Source organism: Suncus etruscus, chromosome 2 (assembly GCF_024139225.1).
Source record: "Suncus etruscus isolate mSunEtr1 chromosome 2, mSunEtr1.pri.cur, whole genome shotgun sequence".
NCBI classification, from domain to species: Eukaryota; Metazoa; Chordata; class Mammalia; order Eulipotyphla; family Soricidae; genus Suncus; species Suncus etruscus.
Window position 1 is genome coordinate 2555197 of NC_064849.1, and position 20688 is coordinate 2575884.

General features: G+C 57.9%; 1 protein-coding gene across 1 annotated transcript; it reads right to left on the reverse strand.

Annotated features, from left to right (window-relative positions):
- Positions 1-1556: 1556 nt before the first annotated feature.
- On the reverse strand, positions 1557-18819 carry ABCB9 (ATP binding cassette subfamily B member 9). Its single transcript, XM_049769213.1, has 12 exons — positions 18615-18819; positions 14994-15651; positions 10608-10722; positions 10341-10471; positions 9814-10019; positions 6799-6996; positions 6084-6212; positions 5224-5412; positions 4697-4870; positions 3950-4109; positions 3174-3310; positions 1557-2213 (listed from the first exon to the last, which is right to left on the reverse strand). The coding sequence occupies exons 2-12, from the start codon at positions 15592-15594 to the stop codon at positions 1965-1967; spliced, it is 2289 nt and encodes a 762-aa protein (XP_049625170.1). The 5' UTR covers positions 15595-15651; positions 18615-18819; the 3' UTR covers positions 1557-1964.
- Between the last annotated feature and the right edge of the window lie 1869 nt (positions 18820-20688).

Sequence of the window (20688 nt, forward strand, 5' to 3'; positions counted from 1 at the left end):
TTGAGCCTTGGCCACCGACCTTCTACAAGTCATTCGTCTTGTCTCTGACAGTGAAACGTTCAGTCTGAGAGAGACAACAGCAGCCTTGGCAGAGCTGAGGGACACTGTGCTCAGGCCAGTGTGAAGGTGTCCCTGGCAGGGACAAAAGGGGCAGGAGGGGCTTTTCAGCTAAAGGAAAAAGCCACTGAATGGCACTTCTTTTGTTTGTTTTGGTTTTTTGGTCTTGGGGCCACACCCAGTGCGACACATAGAGGTTCCTCCTGACTCTGCACTCAGAAGTTGCTCCTGGCAGGCTCGAGGTGGTGGTGGTGGGGAACCATATGGGATGTCAGGATGGAACCTGAGTCTGTCCGGGCTGATCACATACAAGGCAAATACCCTACCACTATGCTATTGCTCCAGCCCCTATTTTTTTAGTATTTTGTTCTGTTTTGTTTTGTTTGTTTTAGGCCATGCCTGGTGGTACTCAGGGCTTACTCCTGGCTCTGCACACAGGGGTCACTCTGCACTCAACTGGAATGCCAGGGATAGAAACTGGGTTGTCGGTGTGTAAAGTCAGCACCCTCAACTGTGGAATGGTGCCCTCACACCTCCAGCTCGTAGGGCCACCTTTTCCTTGAGTGGGTCCCACCTTGGGACTCGGCAGGCTGACAGATTAACTCACGGAGTCCCTCTGAGCTCTGCACGCTCCAGTGCCCGGAGAATGTGTCCTGTAGCCAAGAGGCCCCGCTGACCCTCCATCCCAGAGCAAGCCTGCTGCAGTCCACGTCCTGGCTCAATCTGGGGACGGTGCCAGCGTCTCCCAGGGCAGACACAGAAAGCCTTGGGCAGGGCCCCCATTCTGCTACCATCTGGGTTCAGCCTGGGGTCATCTGGCAGAACGGCCAGTTGGGCAGTGAAGCTGCTGGACACGGAGACTACCCCCCCTCGGGACCAAGAATCCATCTGTTTCCTTTCCAGCGGTCGCTGGTATCAGGGGTCTGCCTGGACTCTGTGCCTGATGAAGGGTGGCTCCTGGGGGGCGCATGGAAGGGGCAGATACCTGGCCCCTGGGGCTGGACTGAAGGATGGACAGACAGTTAGGGGGAGCACCGAGATCCTGGCAATACACAGAGCTCAGGCTCAGTAGACTCGCTAGGAACATCCAGGATGGGCAGGAGAGCCTGACCAGGGCACAGAGAGGTCAGGGGTCAGAGGTAGTACGCTTTATTAATGGTTCTGCCCACATCTTGCAAACTGCCTCCCTCCCCCGCGCCAAAACTCAGAGCCTGACCACCGTCCCCTGCTCTAACAGGGAAACGATGTGTCTCCCAAATGCGACGCAGCACAGCTGGGGGGGGGGGAGGTGTGTGTGTGTGTGTGTGTAAGATGGGGGATAGTGTGGCCAAGGGGTGAAGCAGGGTGTCACAACAGTTGGGGGGCCCTAGACTCGGTCAGGCCTGGCCGACCCCTCACTCTACAGTGGAGAGGGGCTGTGGTTTCACAGTGAACAACTGGCTCTGACCTGCCAGGGCTTCGGTTGGGGCTCACGGGCTGCCTCGGGCCTGGCACAGTCTGTGCCCCTGAGCCCCCCAGCCACACCTACTCTGGGGAAGATGGGGGGAGCTGTCCTCAGGCCTCCGAAGTTTCTAGAACGTCTCCGTGGACTTGTCCTCCATGATTAGAAAAACATGTTTGAAACTGAGGCCTGAATGGAGCCACGGAACCAAGCGGGGAAACACCTGGTGAAATCTCACTTTTCAAAGCCTGGGGGGTTTAGGGAGCCCTGGGATGCTGCTGCCCATGATGGGGGTGTGGGCCCAGGGGCAGGTGGGAACAGGGGCAGAAAGCAAAAGCTGTGAACCTCCCCGCCCGGACGTGGCAGACGGCACGCCAGGTTCTGGCAGGGTCTGGGCTGGAGGGCGGCAGGGGTCCCCCCACAGACAGACCTCGGGTGGGCGCATGGCTCAGCCTCAGGGACAGGCTCAGGCCTTGGGGCCTCCACTGCCTGGCATTTCCTGGTATCCGGCCGTGGGTTCGAGTGACAGGATCTGCCGCTGCACCAGCTTGGCGTAGAGGCCGCCCTGGGCCAGCAGCTGCTGGTGTGTGCCCTGCTGCACCACACGACCCTTGTCCAGCACCACAATGAGGTGTGCTCGCTCCACGGTGCTCAGCCGGTGAGCCACGATCAGCACAGTGTGTCTCTGCAGGTTGCCGTGGATGGCTTGCTGGATCTGGGGGATGGTGGGGCACAGTGGGGTGCTTGCTTGCCTGTGTGGGTCACCCCGGCCCCACCTGCCCTCTGGTCTTGCTGCCTGGTCAAAGGTCTCACCTGTATCATGACCCCAGGCACCCCTCACCTCTGTGTCTTTCCCTTTTTTTTTTTTTTGGATTTTGGGCCACACCCAGTGATGCTCAGGGGTTACTCCTGGCTATGAGCTCAGAAATCGCTCCTGGCTTGGGGGGGCATATGGGATGCCAGGAGATGGAACAGAAGTCTGTCCTAGGTCAGCCGCATGCAAGGCAAATGCCCTACCACGGTGCCATCACCACTCCACTGTGACATCACTCTGCCCTCTCCTTTTTTCTTTTTAATCTTTGATTTTTGGGCCATAATTGATGGCACTCAGGGCTTTCTCCTGGCTCTGCACACAGAAACCACTCCTGGCAGGCTTGAGGGAGCATATGGGATGCCGGGGATCGAACCTGGGTTGGCTGCAACCTGGGTTGGTCTTCCTCTTTTTGCCCAAGAGCAAGTCTTGTTGCTCTGCTCTGCACCCACCCCATCTTCTCCCTCTGCCCCCCATGTCTTGCCTCTTCTCACAGGAGACTTGCCTCCTGGCACCGTACCCGCCCCCTCCTCGGGGACTCAGCGCCTCCATCACTCATGAAACAACAATGGCAGCCCCCAGAAGGGTAAACCTGCCTCCTGGGCCTACCCACCACGCCACTCCCTCAGTGCTGCAGCACAAAATGAGCAGGTTCTGGGAGAAACTGAGGCAGCAGACGGCTCCCAGCATGAAAGGGCAAGGGGCCCCAAGGAACAGGTGCAGAGGGGCCCCTGTGACCCCCTAGGCTAGCCCAGCGCCTCCCACTGATGGACACTCACCAGGTACTCACCCCAGTGCTCACCCACCCAGTACTCATCCCCCAGTGCTCACCCACCAGGTACTCATCCCCCAGTGCTCTCTCACCAGGTACTCGCTCTCAGCATCCAGTGCACTGGTGGCTTCATCCAGGATGAGGACAGACGGGTTCCGTACCAGAGCCCGCGCCATGGCCACACGTTGCTTCTGCCCGCCTGACAGCTGTGCCCCCTTCTCACCCGTCTCTGTGGGTAGAGGAGGTGCTCAGGAGCTGAGCCAGACCAGTGGGGGCTGGGCCGTCCAAGGAGGGGGCGTTTCTGCCCCCACTAACCCCTCCTAACCTGGCCCCTGCACCCCCAGTCTCCTCCTGCCCCTCCTGCCCAGCACTGGGGGGGTTCACAAGCTGCCGCTCAGGCAGGTTCCAGCCTAGACACCAGCCCATGTGCCAGGGGGTGGGGATCCAAGCTCTGCGCCCAATTTTGGGTGCCCCCACTCTGATCTTTATGGGGGGGGGACCATGACATGAAGCAGGGCCAGCCTGGCCCAATGCAGAGCAGATTTCCCTTTGCGAAAACACAGATCCTGTGCCTTACAGATGGGACCACCCACGAGTTATGCCGGGTCCTGGGCACGGATGATATAAAGTTAGCACTGCCCCACGTACTGCCCTGGGACATCCCCTGGGGGACTTCTTGATGCTGCAACAAGTGTCTACCCGTGGGTACAGGAACTCGACATTGTGCTCCCTACCTGCCACTGACACAACAGGGGAGAGAGGTGCCCAGGTGAGAGTGCACTGGGCTGTGACACCCCAGCACAGCGGGCAGCATGGAGGTGGAGGATCCGGGGGTACTTTGGAGGGCAGTCCAGGCCCCAACCCACACCTGTGTTGTAGCCGTCTTGCAGCTCCATGATGAAGCCATGTGCATTGGCCTTCTGTGCGGCCTCCACCACCATCTCAAAGGGCACAGCGGGCAGCCCATAGGAGATGTTGTCCGTGATCGAGCGGGCGAACAGCACTGGCTCCTGGCTCACCAGGGAGATCTGCGGGACACAGGGGCATGAGCTTGGGTTGGTCCGGTCACTGGACATGGTGTCAGCCCTCGGGTCCCAGGCCTGAGACCAGATGGGGCTGCCCTCCCAGCTCCCCTGGAAAGTCATGGTGGCACTGTCCCTCTTCCAAGGCTCCGTTTTTGGGGCACTGAGTCTGACCTCTCTGCTGTCCCATTCAGGCTGACTGGGGGGATGGCAGTACAAACTTGTGTTTGAGTCTTGTTGAAATGTTGAATTAGGGACCAGAGCGATTAGCACAGTGATAGGGCGTTTGCCTTGCAAGTGGCCAAAAAAGGACAGACCAGGTTTGATTCCCAGCATCTCACATGGTCCCTGAGCCAAAAATCAATGCCAGGAGTGATTTCTGAGCACAGAGCCAGAAGGAACCCCTGAGCGCTGCAGGATGTGATCCAAAACCCTTCCCCACAAAAAGTTAGAGGGAGGTGGAGGCCTTGTAACAAGCTGAGAGCAGAGATGGCAAGTGTGAGTGACCCAAGTGACATCAGGATCAAGGTCTGGGACAGGTGGGGTGTGAGGGACACTGTGTGGCCTGGGCTGTCACCCCTGGATGCACCTACCACTCGGTGCAGGTATTTGTGGTCATAGGCGCTGATGGGCTTCCCGTCCAGCAGCACACGGCCGCCCTCCAGCGGGTAGAAGTTCTCCAAGATGTTGACACACGAACTCTTGCCACTGCCCGACGGCCCCACAAGAGCTGTCACCTTCCCCGGGGACAAGCTGAACGACACATTCTGCAGTCCAGGAGGACAGAGGTAGGCCCTGGGGCAGCATTCCACAGCCAACTGCTGCCGCCCGGCCCCACATCTCTCTGGTCCTCTGTCCTGCCTGGAAGGTTCTTTTGCAAGAGCAACATGGTTGGCTCCTGTCTGTCATTCACTGGGTATAAACACCACCGCTGTCACCGTGCAGCCCTCCCCTACGGATGCTACCGTCCTCACAGGCTATCCCTGTCACCTCACCCTGCCCAGCGCCTTTCCACTGCTGAGGCTTCAGGAGAATTCAAACCCCAGAGGGTTCAGCCCCACAGGCCCAAATCCTGTAGGCCAGGCTTCCAGATGTGGAGCCTCACCTCGCCTCACCTCACCTGCAGCACTTGGGTGTGGGGCCGGGTGCGGTAGGTGAAGGTCACATCCTCAAAGTCCACTCGGCCTTCCAGGTGGTCGGGGGCCAAGTCCCCATCGTGCACCATGGTGGGCTGCCGGTCGATGAATTCGAAAACCTTCTCGGCCGCTCCCACCCCTTGCATGAGGCCGCTGTACACGGAGCCCACGGACTGTGGACACAGATATATGCACATGCCACAGACAGCGATGGTGATGAGAGTGTGGCAACAGTCAGGAAGCCGCCGGCATCTATCAGTTCAGACCTGGGAGGCAGCTCCACCCCAGCTCTGGGGCACAGGGATTCCCCACAGGAAGCCAAAGGGGCTGTTCACCACTTTTTTTTTTTTTGCTCTTGTTTTGGGGCCACACCTGGCAGCACTTAGGGGTTCTTCCTGGCTCTGTGCTCAGAAATCACTCCTGGAAGGCTCGGGACCATATGGGATGCCAGGAATCAAACCCAGTCTGTCCCGGATCTGCACTGAGCAAGATAAATGCGCTACCGCTGTGCTATCACTCTGGCCCGTTCAGCCCTTTCATATTTGGGAGGGGTGCCGGGGAGCAAAGCCAGGGCTGCCCACAATCAGACACACATAAGCAAATGCCCTACAGCTGAGTCATATGGGCCCTGAGGAGGGAAAAGGAAGACCCCTGGAGTGTGGAGGACCCAGGAGGAACCCCTTGGCTGCACAGAGGGTCGTTTCTGGGGTTAGGCCCAGCAGCTCTAGGGCAGGAGGGCCAGACAAGCGGGATTCGGATGCTGCAGATTCTCTGGGGTGCCACTTCATCAACATCACACCCACAGAGCACCCCCCAGGCCCTCCCCTCTCCCGCCCCTACTCACCTCCATGCAGTCCCCCAGCACGAACTCGTAGATGATGAAGGAGATAAGGTTCCCGCTGCTCATCTGGCCTGAGATGACCAGATGTCCCCCGTAGTAGAGGATGCTCACCTGGACCACCAGCAGCGTGAGCTGGGGGGCAAGGAGTGAGTGCATTAGGGACTCCCCCACTTCCAGCCTCAAATGGGGCCCCAGAAGCTGCCGGAAGCTCCCATCCGCCTCAGCCTGGATGGAATGCTCCCACCTCCAGCCTCAGAGAGGGTCGGGTGCTGGTGGGGGCCACACTGCGACTGGGCAGAGCATGAAAGGGGGTGCCCTGGGAGAGCAGGGGAGTCTGGGGGACTGTGCCCGCCCACAGAGAGGGTGCATATAGAGCACCCCATGCTCCAGATCAGAAGGAGGCCAGGTGAGACTGGGTGGGTCAGCAGCAAGTCTGCAGTGGTCTGTGGATGGATTCGATTCAGTTCCTGCCTTCTTGGGGGACCCAATCCCAATCTCTGAACTGCTCCCTCCTGTCCTAGCTGTGGCCAGCAGAGGGCATGGAGGGCAGAGTCACCCCTTCCCCCTTCTGCAGGGAGCAGCCCTGACTCACCCCTCTGCATGATCTGGGATCTGCTGTGGGCAGCCTAAGCTGGTCCCTCAGCCACAGGCAGGCTCCCCTCCTCTGTACAGCACCCCGGAGACCCCGACTGTGTACCCCACTGCCCTGACCACGTACCCCACTGCCCCAGACGTAGCAGGTATAGGCGGCCGCCTCCTTGCGATTGAGCGCATAAACCTGCTGCAGCCGCCGTGAGAAGGCCTCGGCCTCCTGGTCCTCGTTGGCGAAGCTGCGCACCGTCTTCATGGCGCTGATGGTCTCCTCGGCCGTGGAGCTGGCCCGGGCCAGCGCGCTCTGCACCTCCTTGGAGAGTCTCTGCAGATAGATGGGTGAGTGTACCAGCTCAGCCACTTAGCCACGCTGCCCCGGCAACCATTCCACAGGGCGCCTACATGGCTGGAGAGGAGCCCAGACCCCCAGTCCTTGCTGTCCCTGGTCAGACTGCCCAGGCCTCCCCTACGCTCCCCTGGAGCTCCAGCTTCTTCTTCCCTTTTTTTTTTTTAACTTTATTTATTTATTTATTTATTGGTTAATAGGTTTCTGGCCCACACCCATCGGCGCTCAGGGGTTCCTCCTGGCTCTGCACTCAGAAATCGTCCTGGCAGTCTGGGGGACCATATGGGATGCCGGGAATTGAACCAGGTCCCTCCTGGGTCGGGCGCATTCGAGGCAAACACTCTACTGCTGTGCTATCTCTTCGGCCCCTGGGCTCCAGCTTCTAGGCTGAGCTGGGAGGGAGACAACTATGAGCTCCTTTATTTGTTGGTAATTTGGGGGGCTACTCCTGGCAGCACTCAGAGTTAGCTCCTGACTCTGTGCTCAGGGATCACTCTTGGCTCTTTGCTCAGGGCTGACCCCTGGCTCTTTGCTCTGGACTCACTCCTGGTTCTACACTCAGGAATCACTCCTGGCTCCATGCTCTCAGATCATCACTCTTGCCTCTGAGCTTGGGGCTTATTCCTGGCGGGATTTAGGGGACCCTATACAGTGCTGGAGACTGAACCCAGGTTGGCTGTTTGTATGGTGACCGTCCTCCCTGCTGTGCTATCGCTCTGGCCCAGTGCTGCTGGGTATTGACCATGCTCAGAGGAAATGAGTCGCCTCTCCTCTTTTCAGGAAAGGGACTTCAATGCCCTTTACCACACCGAAGTTGGGTGTCCTGTATAGGGGGTTCAGGTTAACACTGCACAGAGGATCCCATGGCACAGGGGTGCTATCAGCACTGGCCCACATGAGACCAAGTTAGAGTTTGGACTTGGCTTGGAGATTCCAGAACTCAGAGAGAGAGAGAGAGAGAGAGAGAGAGAGAGAGAGAGAGCCACACATCCACTGGCTGTGAGATCTGCCTGGCAGTACGAATAGTGGAGTGAGAGCTGAGGGGTTTCTGTGGGTTGGGCACTGCTGCTTAGGTCCTAGGGTATTTCCTAAAAAGCTGGGACTGTCCTGTACCCTAGACCCAATTCCTAGAGGCATCTGCATGAAAGGGGGGCTCAGAGCTGTATCCAATGTCATGTGGTGGACCCTAAAAACAGCTGGAGTCCCAGGGCTGGTGGCCTCAGGGACCTTGGGGTTCCAGCCCAGAGCAGAAAAGCAGGAAGGGCCTGGCTGGAGCAGCTGTAGGACAACTCAGGTCTGGCTCATGTTGATTCTTCCCAGACATGAGTGAGGAAAAGGGAGCCTAGAGTGATGGCTCTGCCCATGGGATGCCATAGGCGGAGGCATGGGGTACACCAGATCGTGTGGGACAGATCACCTGCAGCTCATGGGGAAAGGGAACACAGGGTCTGCACAGCTACATCCTGTTCTTGACGTGCTTGTTCTTGAGGACCTGAGACCCATGAACACAGTCTCAGGGGAGCTTGAAGCCCACACTGCAGTTCTGCAACACCAGCTGCAATTCAGACACACACACATACTCACAAAGATACACAGAGCAACACACAAAGACACAGAACACACTCACAAAGATACTCAGATGAGTCAGAGTGATAGCACAGCGATAAGGCATTTGCTTTGTATGCGGCCAACCTGGGACGAACCCAGGTTCAATCCCTGGCGTCCCATATGGTCCCCTAAGCCTGCTAGGAGCAACTTCTGAGAGCAGAGTCAAGAGTAACTGGAGGGCCCGGAGAGATAGCACAGTGGCGTTTGCCTTGCAAGCAGCCGATCCAGGACCAAAGGTGGTTGGTTCGAATCCCAGTGTCCCATATGGTCCCCCGTGCCTGCAGGAGCTATTTCTGAGCAGACAGCCAGGAGGAACCCCTGAGCACTGCCAGGTGTGACCCAAAAACCAAAAAAATAAATAAATAAAAAAAAGAGTAACTGGAGCACTGCCCGGTGTGGCCCCTCCATAAAAAAACAAAGATACTGGGGCCAGAGAGATAGCACAGTGGTAGGGCATTTACCTTGCATGTGGCTGACCCAAGACGGACCTCAGTTTAATCCCGGGCATCCCATATCGGTCCCCAAGCCAGGAGTGATTTCTTTTTTTCTTTTTTTCCTACCAGGAGTGATTTCTGAGTGCAAAGACAGGAGTAACTCTGAGCGTTACCGGGTGTGGCCAAAACAAAACAAAACAAAAATCTAAAACAAAGATACTTGGGGGCCAGAGAGATAGCACAGAGGTAGGGCATTTGCCTTGCACACAGCCAATCCAGGACAGATGGTGGTTCAAATCCCAGCATCCCATATGGTCCCCGAGCCTGCCAGCAGCAATTTCTGAGTACACTGGCAGGAGTAACTCCTGAGCGCCACCTGGTGTGATCCAAAACCAAAACCAAAACAAACAGAAAACAAGAACAAAGAGATACAGAGACCCAAAGATACACAGAGATACATACACAGAGACACAGATAGACTCACACACAGAAAAACACACACGGACACATAAAAACACCCTCACACACACTCACAGTCACACATGCCCATTCTCGCTCCTGAGGTGGGCCCTTCTGATAGCTACGGTGTGCACAGGCTCCACTACATCCAGCCCTTCCTGCAGACACCACCCAGAGACATGTGGAGTCCCCAGGACCCCTCTTGCTGTCTCACAGGGGGACCCTGCCCCGGGAAGCGCCTGAGTCGGGGGATGGGACGGACGGGGCTTCTGTAGGACGAGGTGTGGGGACCCACCTTGTAGTACTTGCCGTAGGTGTCGGACACCATCATGATGATGGGGAAGCCCATGAAGGTGACCAAGGAGAGTTGCCAGGACAGGCTGAACATGAAGACCACCACGCCCGTCACCTTGACCGTGTTCCGCAGGAAGATGTTGATGTTTTGGGATACCAGGTCACTCACCATGGTGGTGTCCGAGGTGAGGCGGGAGATGAGGTCACCTATAGCATGGGGGGAGGGAACATGGGGGCTTCCGGACAGGCCTCCTGGGCCAGGGGAGGCCACAGGGGACCCAGCCTCGCACCACCCACACCCAGCTCTATGCTCAGGCCCCAGATGGGGTATCTGGCCAGCGTGGGTCCGAGGGGGGTCATGACCAGCCAGGCCACTCTGGGCTCCTGCTGGGACCTTGGCTGACCTGGCTGGGCCTGGCTCCAGCCATAGCAGGCAGCCAGAACTACAGCCCGTTTGTTCCCCAGGGTTATGGGCTAGGTCCGGGGACCCCGAGTTCACGGCCACCACCAGCCCCCCGGAGGACCAACCTGTTCGGTTTTCATCAAAGAAGCTGGTTTCCTGGGCCACCAGTGAGCGGAAGAGCCGGTTTCGCAGGCGAATGTTCAGTCTGGCAAATATGAGGGTAAAAATGCCGCCCCGAATACCTGCGGCAAACGAGCTAATTGCAGATAAGAGATGTTACACAGAGCAGACGGCCCCGCGGCCACAGGGAGGGCCCAGGGGGTGGGGGCAGGTCTCGGACCCCGCACCCCCTTCCCCCCGTCCCTCCCCTGCACGGGCCAGGGCTCAGCTACCTGCCAACTGCCAGAAGGCACATGCCCAGGACGGCCGTGCTGAACTGCTCCATGCTCTTCTGGATGACGATGCCGTCGATGGCACGGCCTGTGTAGTAGGGGAGGAAAGTCTCCCCTGTGGGGACGGGGCGCTCTCAGCACAGGGGGGCAGTCTCCTCCCAGGCACCCCAAGCACAGGCTCTGCTGTGGCCCGTGTCAGCCCCTTCTGTGGACAAGACCCCGAAGCCAAAGGGTAAGGTCGGAGCTTGCCCGGGGCCATGCAGTCAGCAATGCCGCCTCATCCCTACTCTGGTGTCAGAGTCCAGGTCCCAGATGGGGATACTCTACAGCCAGCTGTGTCCCAGAGGCCCTGTACAACTGACTAGGGAATTCCTCACCTGTGTCTTTTAAATACACACATCTGGGACCGGAGAGATAGCACATCAGGGAGGGCATTCGCTTTGCATGTGGCTGACCCACATTCGATCCCTGGCATCCCATATGGTTCCCTGAGTCTGCCAGGAGTAATTTTTTTTTTTTTTTTTTGGTTTTTGGGTCACACCCGGCGGTGCTCAGGGGTCACTCCTGGCTGTCTGCTCAGAAATAGCTCCTGGCAGGCACGGGGGACCATATGGGACACCGGGATTCGAACCAACCACCTTTGGTCCTGGATTGGCTGCTTGCAAGGCAAATGCCGCTGTGCTATCTCTCCGGGCCCTACCAGGAGTAATTTTTGAGCGCAGAGGCAGGAGTAACCCCTGAGCGGTGTGGCCCAAATCCTGTGCCACCCCCAAAAAAAAAACCCAAATAACCTATTGGCCTGGGGAGATGCTTGGCAAGGTGGAGCGGTGTTTTCTCAGGGTCTCTTAGTCCATCTCTGGTGCTATGTGTCCCCAGCACACTGAGAGAAACCCCTGAGCGCCCAGCTGCGAGCAGCCCCCCTCAAATACTGCTCTTGTGATCACCGGAGTTTGCACACAGCTTGACCGAGGTATGAGAGCTCCTGCAGCTGTGGGAGATGGTGGGGGGCCATACCCGCTTTTAATGAGTGAGCTCTGGCCAGGACGCTGCTAAGGGTGGCTTGAGGCCTGGGAGGGATCAACAATGGCAGCCCTGGGGCTGCAGCGGTGGTGCAGGGCGTAAGGCGTTTGCCTTGCATGCACTACTAGCCTAGGACGGATCATGGTATTCCGCATGGTCCCCTAATCCAGGAGCAATTTCTGAGCACATAGCCAGGAGTAACCCGAGTGTCACCGGGCATGGCCCAAAAAACCAAAACCAAAACCAAAAACAATGGCAGCACTGCCACAACACGCTCAGGGCATGGGGATTCCTTGGGATTCAAACTCACAACTGTGTGTGAGCAGGGCAGATGCTCCGAACCCGGATCTGGGCAGAGGTGAGAGTTGGGCGGTGTCTGGGGTGGGGGCCAGGAATGGGAGACTCAGAGCAACTGAGCCCTCTACCCCATCCACACAGCAGTGAGTGAAGGAGTGAGCTCTGGTCCCAAACTAGCTCCGACTGAGTGCTCCCTTTCCGGTGCTCGCCAGCCCAGTGCTCTGGGACACCCACTCTCAGCTCAGACGGTGTCCCCCTGCTTGTGACCCTTCTTGGGCCTCCCAGGTATCTGGGCACCTGCTGTGGAGGGTTGGCGCCCCCTGCTGGCTTCAGCACAGGTCGCCCTCCCAGAGTCTGGCACTGCTGGGTTTACCCATAAGAACCTGCATAGGCATTTTCATCACTGACAACACCAACCAGTGCCAGTTTGCCGGGCCGGGCAAGGGAGACCTGGAAGGGATTCAGACAAGCTGGCGATTGGCGAGGCCCCATCAGATCTTGGGGACTGGAAATCAATCGTTCTGCTGTTGTTTTGAGGCCAAACCCAGCTGTGCTCAGGGTTCACTCCTGGTGGTGCTCAAGGGGCCATCTGGGATGTTGGAGGTCGAACCCTGGTTGGTTGTGTGTGAAGTAAGAGCTTCACATTGCTGTGCTATAGCTCTGGCCCTGGGAAGAATTCCTTTTTTTAATTTTATTTTATTGTTTTTTGGTCACAACTGGCAACATTCAGGGGTTCCTCCTGGCTCTGCACTCAGAAATCGCTCCTGGCAGGCTCGAGGGACTATATGGGATGCCGGAGATCAAACCCAGATTTGTCCCAGGTTGGCTGCATGTAAGGCAAATGCCCTCTCGCTGTGCTATCACTCTAGCCCTATGAGCCATTTTTCTTTTTTCTTTTCTTTTTTTTTTGGCTTTTGGGCCAAACCCAGTGATGCTCAGGAGTTACCCCTGGCTATGTGCTCAGAAATTGCTCCTGGCTTGGGGGAACATATGGGACGCCAGGGGATCGAACCATGGTCTGTCCTGGATCGGCTGCGTGCAAGGCAAAAGCCCTACCACTTGCACCACCGCTCCGGCCCCCTATGAGCCATTTTTCTTTTCTTTTCTTCTTTTTTTTATGAGTCATTTTTCTAAGTGACTAACCAATAGACCAACCATGTGCAAAGCAAATCCTCACCCTGCTGTGATATTGCTCCTGCTCCTCATTCCACAAAACATCCTTGGGACAGCCCCAAAGGCACTATACTCTCTCTCTCTCTCTGGCTCTGAGGGATTTTCTTTTTAGCTTCATTTCAAACTCTGCTCCAGAGAAACTGAACTACCAAGTGCTTCTGGGTGGAGCAAGGAAAGATGGGACTGCCAGGCCCTGGCAAAGGGGAAGTTAAACTCTTAAAGGCCTCGTGGGCCATCCCAGCCTGCCTCGTCCTGGCTGGATGTGGGGTCATTCACTCATATTGTTTGTTGTTGTTGTAGTTTTTTTAGGCGGTGGGGAGTTTGGGTCATACTGGCAGCGCTCTGGTTTATCCTGACTCTGCACACAGAAATTGATCCTGGCGACTTGGGGGACCAGGTGGGATGCTGGGAATTGAACCGGGATCCATCCAGGGTTGGCCGCATGCAAGGCAAATGCCCTACCACTGTGCTATTGCTCCAGCCCCTGGGAAGAATTCTTTGAGTTTCTTTGTTGTTGTTGTTGCTGCTGTTTATGTATTTTGGGGGAGCCACACCTGGCTCTGTGCTCAGAAACCATTCCTGGCAAGTTCAGGGGACCATATGAGATGCCGGAGTTCGAACCCGGGTCAGCAAACTCCCTGTTAGCTGTCCTATTGCTCTCCTCTATGGTTGTGTTTTTGGCAGTCATACCTGGCTGTACTCAGGGCTTACTCTTGGCTCTGTGCTCAGGAATCACTCCTGGCAGTGTTCAGAGATTATTCCTGGCAGGCTTTGGGGACCATATGGGATGTTGGAGATCGGATTGGGATTGGCTACATGCATGGCAAGTACCTTACCAGCTGTCCTATAGTTCTGGCCCTATTTGAAGATTTGTTTTAAGAAAAAAATTTTTTTTTGGTTTTTGGGCCACACTTGGTGGCACTCAGAGGTTACTCTTGGCTATGCACTCAGAAATCACTCCTGGTAGGTATGGGGGACCAAATGGGATGCTGGGATTTGAATCCCTGTCCACCTTGGGTTGGCCATTTGCAAGGCAAATGCCCTACTGCTGTGCTATCTCTCTGCCCGCCCTTTTATTCTTGATTTTTGGGTCACACCCAGCGGCGCTCAGGGGTTACTCCTGGCACTGTGCTCAGTAATTGCTCCTGGCAGGCTCAGGGACCATACAAAATGCCGGAATTGAGCCCAGGTCCATCCTGGGTCAGTTGTATGCAAGGCAAATGCCCTACCATTGTGCTATCTCTCTGGCCTCTCCAGCCCCCCTTTTTTGGGGCAGTTTGGGTCATACCCAGCAGCACTCAGGGGTTCCTCCTGACTCTACACTCAGAAATCACTCCTGGCAAGCTTGGGGGACCATATGGAATGCTGGGATTCAAACCACCGACCTTCTGCATGCAAGGCAAACGCCTTACCTCCATGCTATCTCTCTGGCCCTGTCTCCAGAACCCCCTTTTTTTTTTCCAGCCCCTTTTTAATGAATTTTGTTGGGGAGCCAGAGCAATAACAGTGGGTAGGGCATTTGTCTTGCATGCGGTCAACCCAAGCCAGACCCAGGTTTGATTCCTGGCATCCCATACTGTCCCTCTAGCTTGCCAGAAGTAATTTCTGAGCGCAGAGCCTGAGTGTGCTAGGTATGGCCCCAAAACAAAACAAAAGGAACATATTTTGCAGGGAAATAGTGTTCAGGGGATCCAGAGTCATTCTCTGCTACACTTCATCAGGAGGTGCCACGAATTAAATGTGTGACTCCCTGTTGCTGACCACCGGCACAAGTTGCTGACCACTGAGCTACCTCCATGGCCCCACTGTGAGCCCTGAGCCCTTCAGTAAAAGCACGGAGGCTGCAGAGGAAAGTCAAGGGGAGTAGGGTCCTGCAGGGAGGGGAGTCCCACTCACCCAGAGCGGCCACTATGAGGAAGAAGGAGGCAGCCACGAGGAAGGCCACATCAGGCTTGGTGTAAGACAGCAGCTTCTGCAGAGTGGCCCCTGACGCCTGCTCAGGCAGGGCCTGGCCCTCCGTAGGGAAGGCCTCAGCCTCGGCACCCGCACCCCGCTCCAGTGCCTTGGCATGTGGCCGCACCGTGGCCAGCAGCCTCCAAAGCAGGAAGGAGGCAGCCAGCGACACGTAGGTCCAGACGAAGAGGGCCCAGAACCAGGGGTCCCTCACGGGCCGGCGCACCTCAGAGAAGAGCAGCAGCTTGACCATGGCATAGACACCCACAAAGAGGCACACCAGGGCGATGACGGCCCGTGATGCCCGCAGTCGCCGAGGGCCCAGGGCACTGTTCTTGGCCACCCCGATGGTTGCGCCCAGCAGCAGGCAGCTGCGGTACAGGCAGGCGGCCCACAGGTCCAACACAGAGTCGAAGACGTTGAAGTGGCGGATGTCCTCCAGCAGGCTGCGGTCGGGGTGGCTGAGTAGGTAGATGGCCGTGGTCACTGCGACGTCCACGCTCATGAAGGCCAAGGTCACCACCACCGCCTTCCACAGCTGCATCCTGCCGGTGGCGCGAGCGAGGTGAGGGGTTGATCACGGGGGCGAGGTCATGTCTCCCTAGTGGGGGACAGGGAAGGGCAGTGTTTGTGTGTGTGACACCCCCCTGCTGGGGGTCAGGGGGCAGCAGGAGGGCGACAAAGAGGTGTCTGTACTGGGGGAGAAGGGGCCAGAGAGAGGGAACACGGTGGGAAGGTGCAGAGGGCCAGGGGTGTGAGGGAAACACGGGACTAGGTCCCCAAGAGACGGGGAATCTGCCCTGGGCATCACTGGAACTGATGACAATGTGGCATGTTCCGGGGGGCAAGGTCAGAGCCCCAGAGGGTAGACTGAGATAGGAGAATGGAGTTAAGATGCATTGTGTCGGGGCTAGGGTGATAGCACAGCAAGGAGGATGTTTGCCTTGCTTGAAACCAACCTGGGGTCCCCTAGGGTCCCCTGAGCACTGCCATTGTTTGTTTGTTTGGGTCACTCCCAGTGGCACTCTGCGGTTCCTCCTGGCTCTGTGCTCAAAAATCACTCCTGGCAGGCTCGGGGGACCATATAGGATGCTGGAGTTCGAACTCAAATCCATCCTGGGTCAGCTGCATGCAAAGCAAATGCCCTACCGCTGTGCTACCACTCCAGCCCCCCAAGAGTGATTCTTGAGTGCAGAACCAGAAGGAACCCGTGTCACCAGGAGGAAGCCTCAGACAAGCCCGCCAGTGGGGGTTCTGGAAGCTCCTGGCAAACATCCACACGGAGGTGGGGGTCGGGGGGTGAGCCAGCACCTTAGCTTCACGGAACAGCAGCTCCAGTGCTCAGAACCCCCTTTCCCTGTGAGCTCCTGCACCCAATTTGAGCCTGCGTCACTCCCACACTGGGCCTGGACACTGGGCTGGCAGATTCCAGGGGCGAAGGACTTGAGGAAATTTGGGAAAGCGGACCTGACTTGGGGACCTCTCATGTGGGGCCTCAGGACTTGGAGCCCCTTCTATTCTGTAGCCTTTCTTGTGCCACCTGCAAAAACAGGCAAGGTGGAGCCCCCTAGTGGAGGCCAGTGACAGGGAAGACCAGAAGGAGTGACCCCCCCCCCCCCCACACACACACACACACAGCTCTGGTGTCCCACCTGCAGGCTCAGCTCTGGATTGTGGAGCCACAGAGGCACATCCTGTTTACGAGTGGGGAAACTGAGGCAGGCCTGGGCCTGAGCCCCCCTCATCCACCCAAGTCAGGCAGATAAGAGTCTAAGCTCTTTCCTCCAAATAGGAACCAGTCTGGAGGTGCAGCAGGGGATGGGCCCTGTGGCTCTTGAGGGTCCTGGCTGTGTAGGAGTCACCCCAGAAGAGAGCCTTAAAACTCTGGAACCCCCATAGGGCAGCCTGTGGGGTGTCCCTCACAGCCCAGAGGGAGTCATGGCCTGCTCCCTGGCACAGCAAAGTTCAGTTCGGCAGTGTCCGGGCTGTGTGCTGACTCCAAATCCCAAATTCTGAAGGAACAGCAACACCCCAAGAGTGCTGGGGAGGGGGATGAGCTGGGGAAGCTGGAGTTCCCTCGCTGGACCTCCTGCACCCCTTCCCCTTCTTCCTTCCTGAGCTGCCCAGGGGGGCAGAGCAGGGGTTAGTGGGAGGTTGGGGGGTGCAGGTGTATGGAGAGGAGGGAGACCCAGGGGGACAGGCTCTGCCAGGGGACACAGAAGGTCTTGGGGTCACACCAGCCACTATAGTTGCAGTTTGCCTCTTGGGGAGCACAAAGGGTCTCCTGGCCCAGAGAAGGTGGGCCTAGAATTGGGGTACAGAGTTGGGCTTCAGAGCTGGGACTGGCAGCACAGGACTGCAGTTCCTTCCCTTCACCCTGCCCAGCTGCTGCCCTCAAGGGGAACAAAATAAAGCCTGGACACCTTGGAGACCATCTGAGTCACAGGATATGGGTAGGGAAACTGACGCAGGGTGGGGTCATGACAGCAAAGTGGGGCCAGATCCGAGTTCCCGAATGCTGAGCCTAGCCCCGGCTCAGGTTTGAGACCACCTGCTGGAGGTCAGCTGAGGGTAAGTCAGGGCACACACACACTGCTGATGATTGTGGCTCGAAGGGACAAGGACAAGGTGGTGGCCGGGAGCCAGAATGGGCACTGCCCAGGGCTGCCTGGGGGTCTGGATCCCCAAAACCAAGAAAAGGCAGAGAGGGTCAGTCGGTGAGAGATGCCAGCCACCAGTCCCCAACATCTGAGCATCCCAGGCCCAATGCCTCTCCTGGTGTCACTGCACAGAAGGAAATGGGGGTGCCTGGGCGGGCAGATAGGCATCACCAGCCTTGAATTTCAGCACCACAGATGTGTTTCCCTGGGAGGGTCACCCAGTTGCAGGTGAGGGACAGAGACCTATGTGCACCCATCATCTATTCTGGGGCACTGTGGAGGCCAGAGGGAGTGTCCTGAGGCCAAATCTCTGAGCACCCCCCCAATCTCCTTTTTCCTTTTTGCTTATTCCTGCATCCCAGGAGCCAGGACCGAGTCTGCCCAGCTCCTCCACCCGAGCCAAGCTGGGAAAAGCTGTTTCGGGGCTGGGGTGGCGCCGGGCAGGCCAGCTGGGGCGCGTCCAGTCCCTGCAGTCTCCCTCCTGGCACCTGCTCCAGCCGGGGCCGGGAGGGAAGGAGGGAGGGAGGCGGCTGTCTGCGGGGCCGGGGCGGGCGGGCGACCTGTCAGACCAGCCCAGCGGCGCTCAGCTCCAGGGCTCACCCCGGGCCTGGGGATGGGAACCCCGTGGGCACCAGGGGCCGAGGAGGACGGAGCTGCCGGGACTCGGCCTGCAAGCTTGCAAGGCCCGGGCCGGCCCCCAGCTGCCGGGCACCGCCGGGCTCGGGAGACGCAGCCCCGGGAGCCCGCGGGGAGGCCGGCATGGGTCCCCCGGGCACCCCCGGGCTCCCCGGAGCGGCGGCGGCGGCGCTCTGCGGGCGTGGGTGGGCACGATGCGGCAGGAGCGGAGCGCGGGAACCGGGTGCCCACACATGCCCCGGGCAGGCCCCCGCCGGCGCGCCCTTACCTGTCACCGGGCCCGGCTCCAGGTGAGCCGCGGGAGAGAAGAGCGAGGAAGGGGCCGGCCGGGGCTGCTGCGGGCTCTGCGCCGCGGCTCGGGGCTCGTTGCGCGGCGCCCGGGCTCCTCCCTCCGGCCTCCCCGGCGGGGCCGCGCCAAGGTCGGAGCCGGCGCAGCAGCGGCAGCTGCAGCGGCAGCAACAGCGCAGCGAGCACCGCGGAGTTGACAGGAGGGGCGGGGCCTCCGCAGGGGCGGGGCATTGGGGCTGGGTTCTCATGGAAGGGTGCGCGTGGGCAGGGCATAAAGGGGGCGGGGCCTCTGGGCTGATTCTCATTGGAGGCTGCGCAGGGGCGGGGCCTCGGGGCTGGATTCCCATTGGAGGGCACTCGTGGATTTTTATTGGAGGATGCACAGGGCGGGGCCTCAGGGATGGATTGTCATTGGAGGATGCCTAGGGGCGGGGCCTTTGGATTGGATTCTCACTGAAGGATGCGCAGAGATGGGGCCTCTGGCAGAATTCTCATTGAAAGATGCCCAGGGGCGGGGCCTTTGGGCTGAATTCTCACTGGAGGTTGTGCAGGGGCGGAGCCTCGGGGCTGGATTTTCATTGGAGGTTGTGCAGGGGCGGGGCCTCGGGGCTGGATTTTCATTGGAGGATGCCCAGGGGCAGAGTCTTTGGGCTGGATTTTCACTGGGGCACCTGCAGGGGCGGGGCCTGCCAGGGCGTGGCCTTTGGGCTGGGTTCTCATTGGAGGATGCGATGCGCAGGGGCGGAGCCTCCGAACTGGACTCTCACTGCGGGATGTGAAGTGATGGGGCTGTTGGGTTGGACTCTCATTGAGAGAAACGCAGCACCTCTGCATTCGGGTCTCATGGTTGGGGCCCCAGATGATCACACGCCCACCAACCCTGGTGCCTGGGTGATTTCCATAGACCCAGTGTCCCCCAGGTGGAGGCCTCAGTCCTCCCCTCCCCAGGGCTTCTCTTTTTTTTCTGTTTTGTTCTTAGGTCACTCCCACCAGTGCTCAGGGATCACTCCTAGAGGCCTTGGGAGTCCTCCAAGGATGCCCATGATCCATCTATGTCATATGGGCCCTTCTATGCGGTGCCCATGATCCATCGATGTCAGCTACATGCCAGGCAAGAGCCACACCCGATGTGCCCTACCCGCTGTCCTATGGCTTCAGATCCTGCACACCAGTTCTTAACACCCCCAAGCCTGTGCGTACCACCAGTGACTCACACTTGGATGTGGCTTTACACAAATTGCAACAGCTAGTCCTGGAAAGGGTGGTGTGTTGTGTTTGTGTGTGTGTGTCTCTGTGTGTGTGTGTGTGTGTGTGTGTGTGTGTGTGTGTGTGTGTGTGCTCACACGCACCAGGGATCAACCCAGAGCCTGGCATAAATAAACCTTGTCCTCTAGTCATTAAACCACATCCCCCGGCCCTCACACTTTATTTTAGTTCTTAGTTTTTGTTGTTGTTTTGCTACACTTAGTTGTACTCAGTTTATTTCGAGCTTTATGCTCAGGGGTCACTCATGCAGGTTTTGGAGGCTAGATAGGGTGCTGGGGACTGGGTTGGCTGCCAGCAAGAAAAATGCTTTCCTTAAACTCTATCCTGTCTCTTCAACCCCTTTCTTGCTAGCCCTGAAAGGAGTTTTTCTATTTGAACTGCAGGAGGGACTCTAGTTTGCAGCTAGTTGTTGCAAGTCAGCCCCTGAAGAGGTTGACTGATGGAGGGATGGAGGATGAGGCCTTTCTCTTCCAGCTCGGAGCACGCGTCTGCCACCCCGTCCAGCCGATGGTTCTGAGGTGAAGCGGCGGGTAAAGAGCTCGCAGACAGTCAGGCTCGTGGAAATATTAGCTTTATTCGGTGGACAAGACTGAAGTCCAAAGACTCAGCTTCAGTTCCAGCAAAAAAGCCTCGGCCTTCCACAAACCCTTGTTTTTATCCCCCAGAGTCAGGTACCAAACAATGGTGGGATCAGATACCAACCAATGGTGGAAGCAGAATCAGGTACTACCCTAGGGTGGGGGCAGAATGCCAGGTCACACCCTAGGGTAGGGCACAATCACCAATCA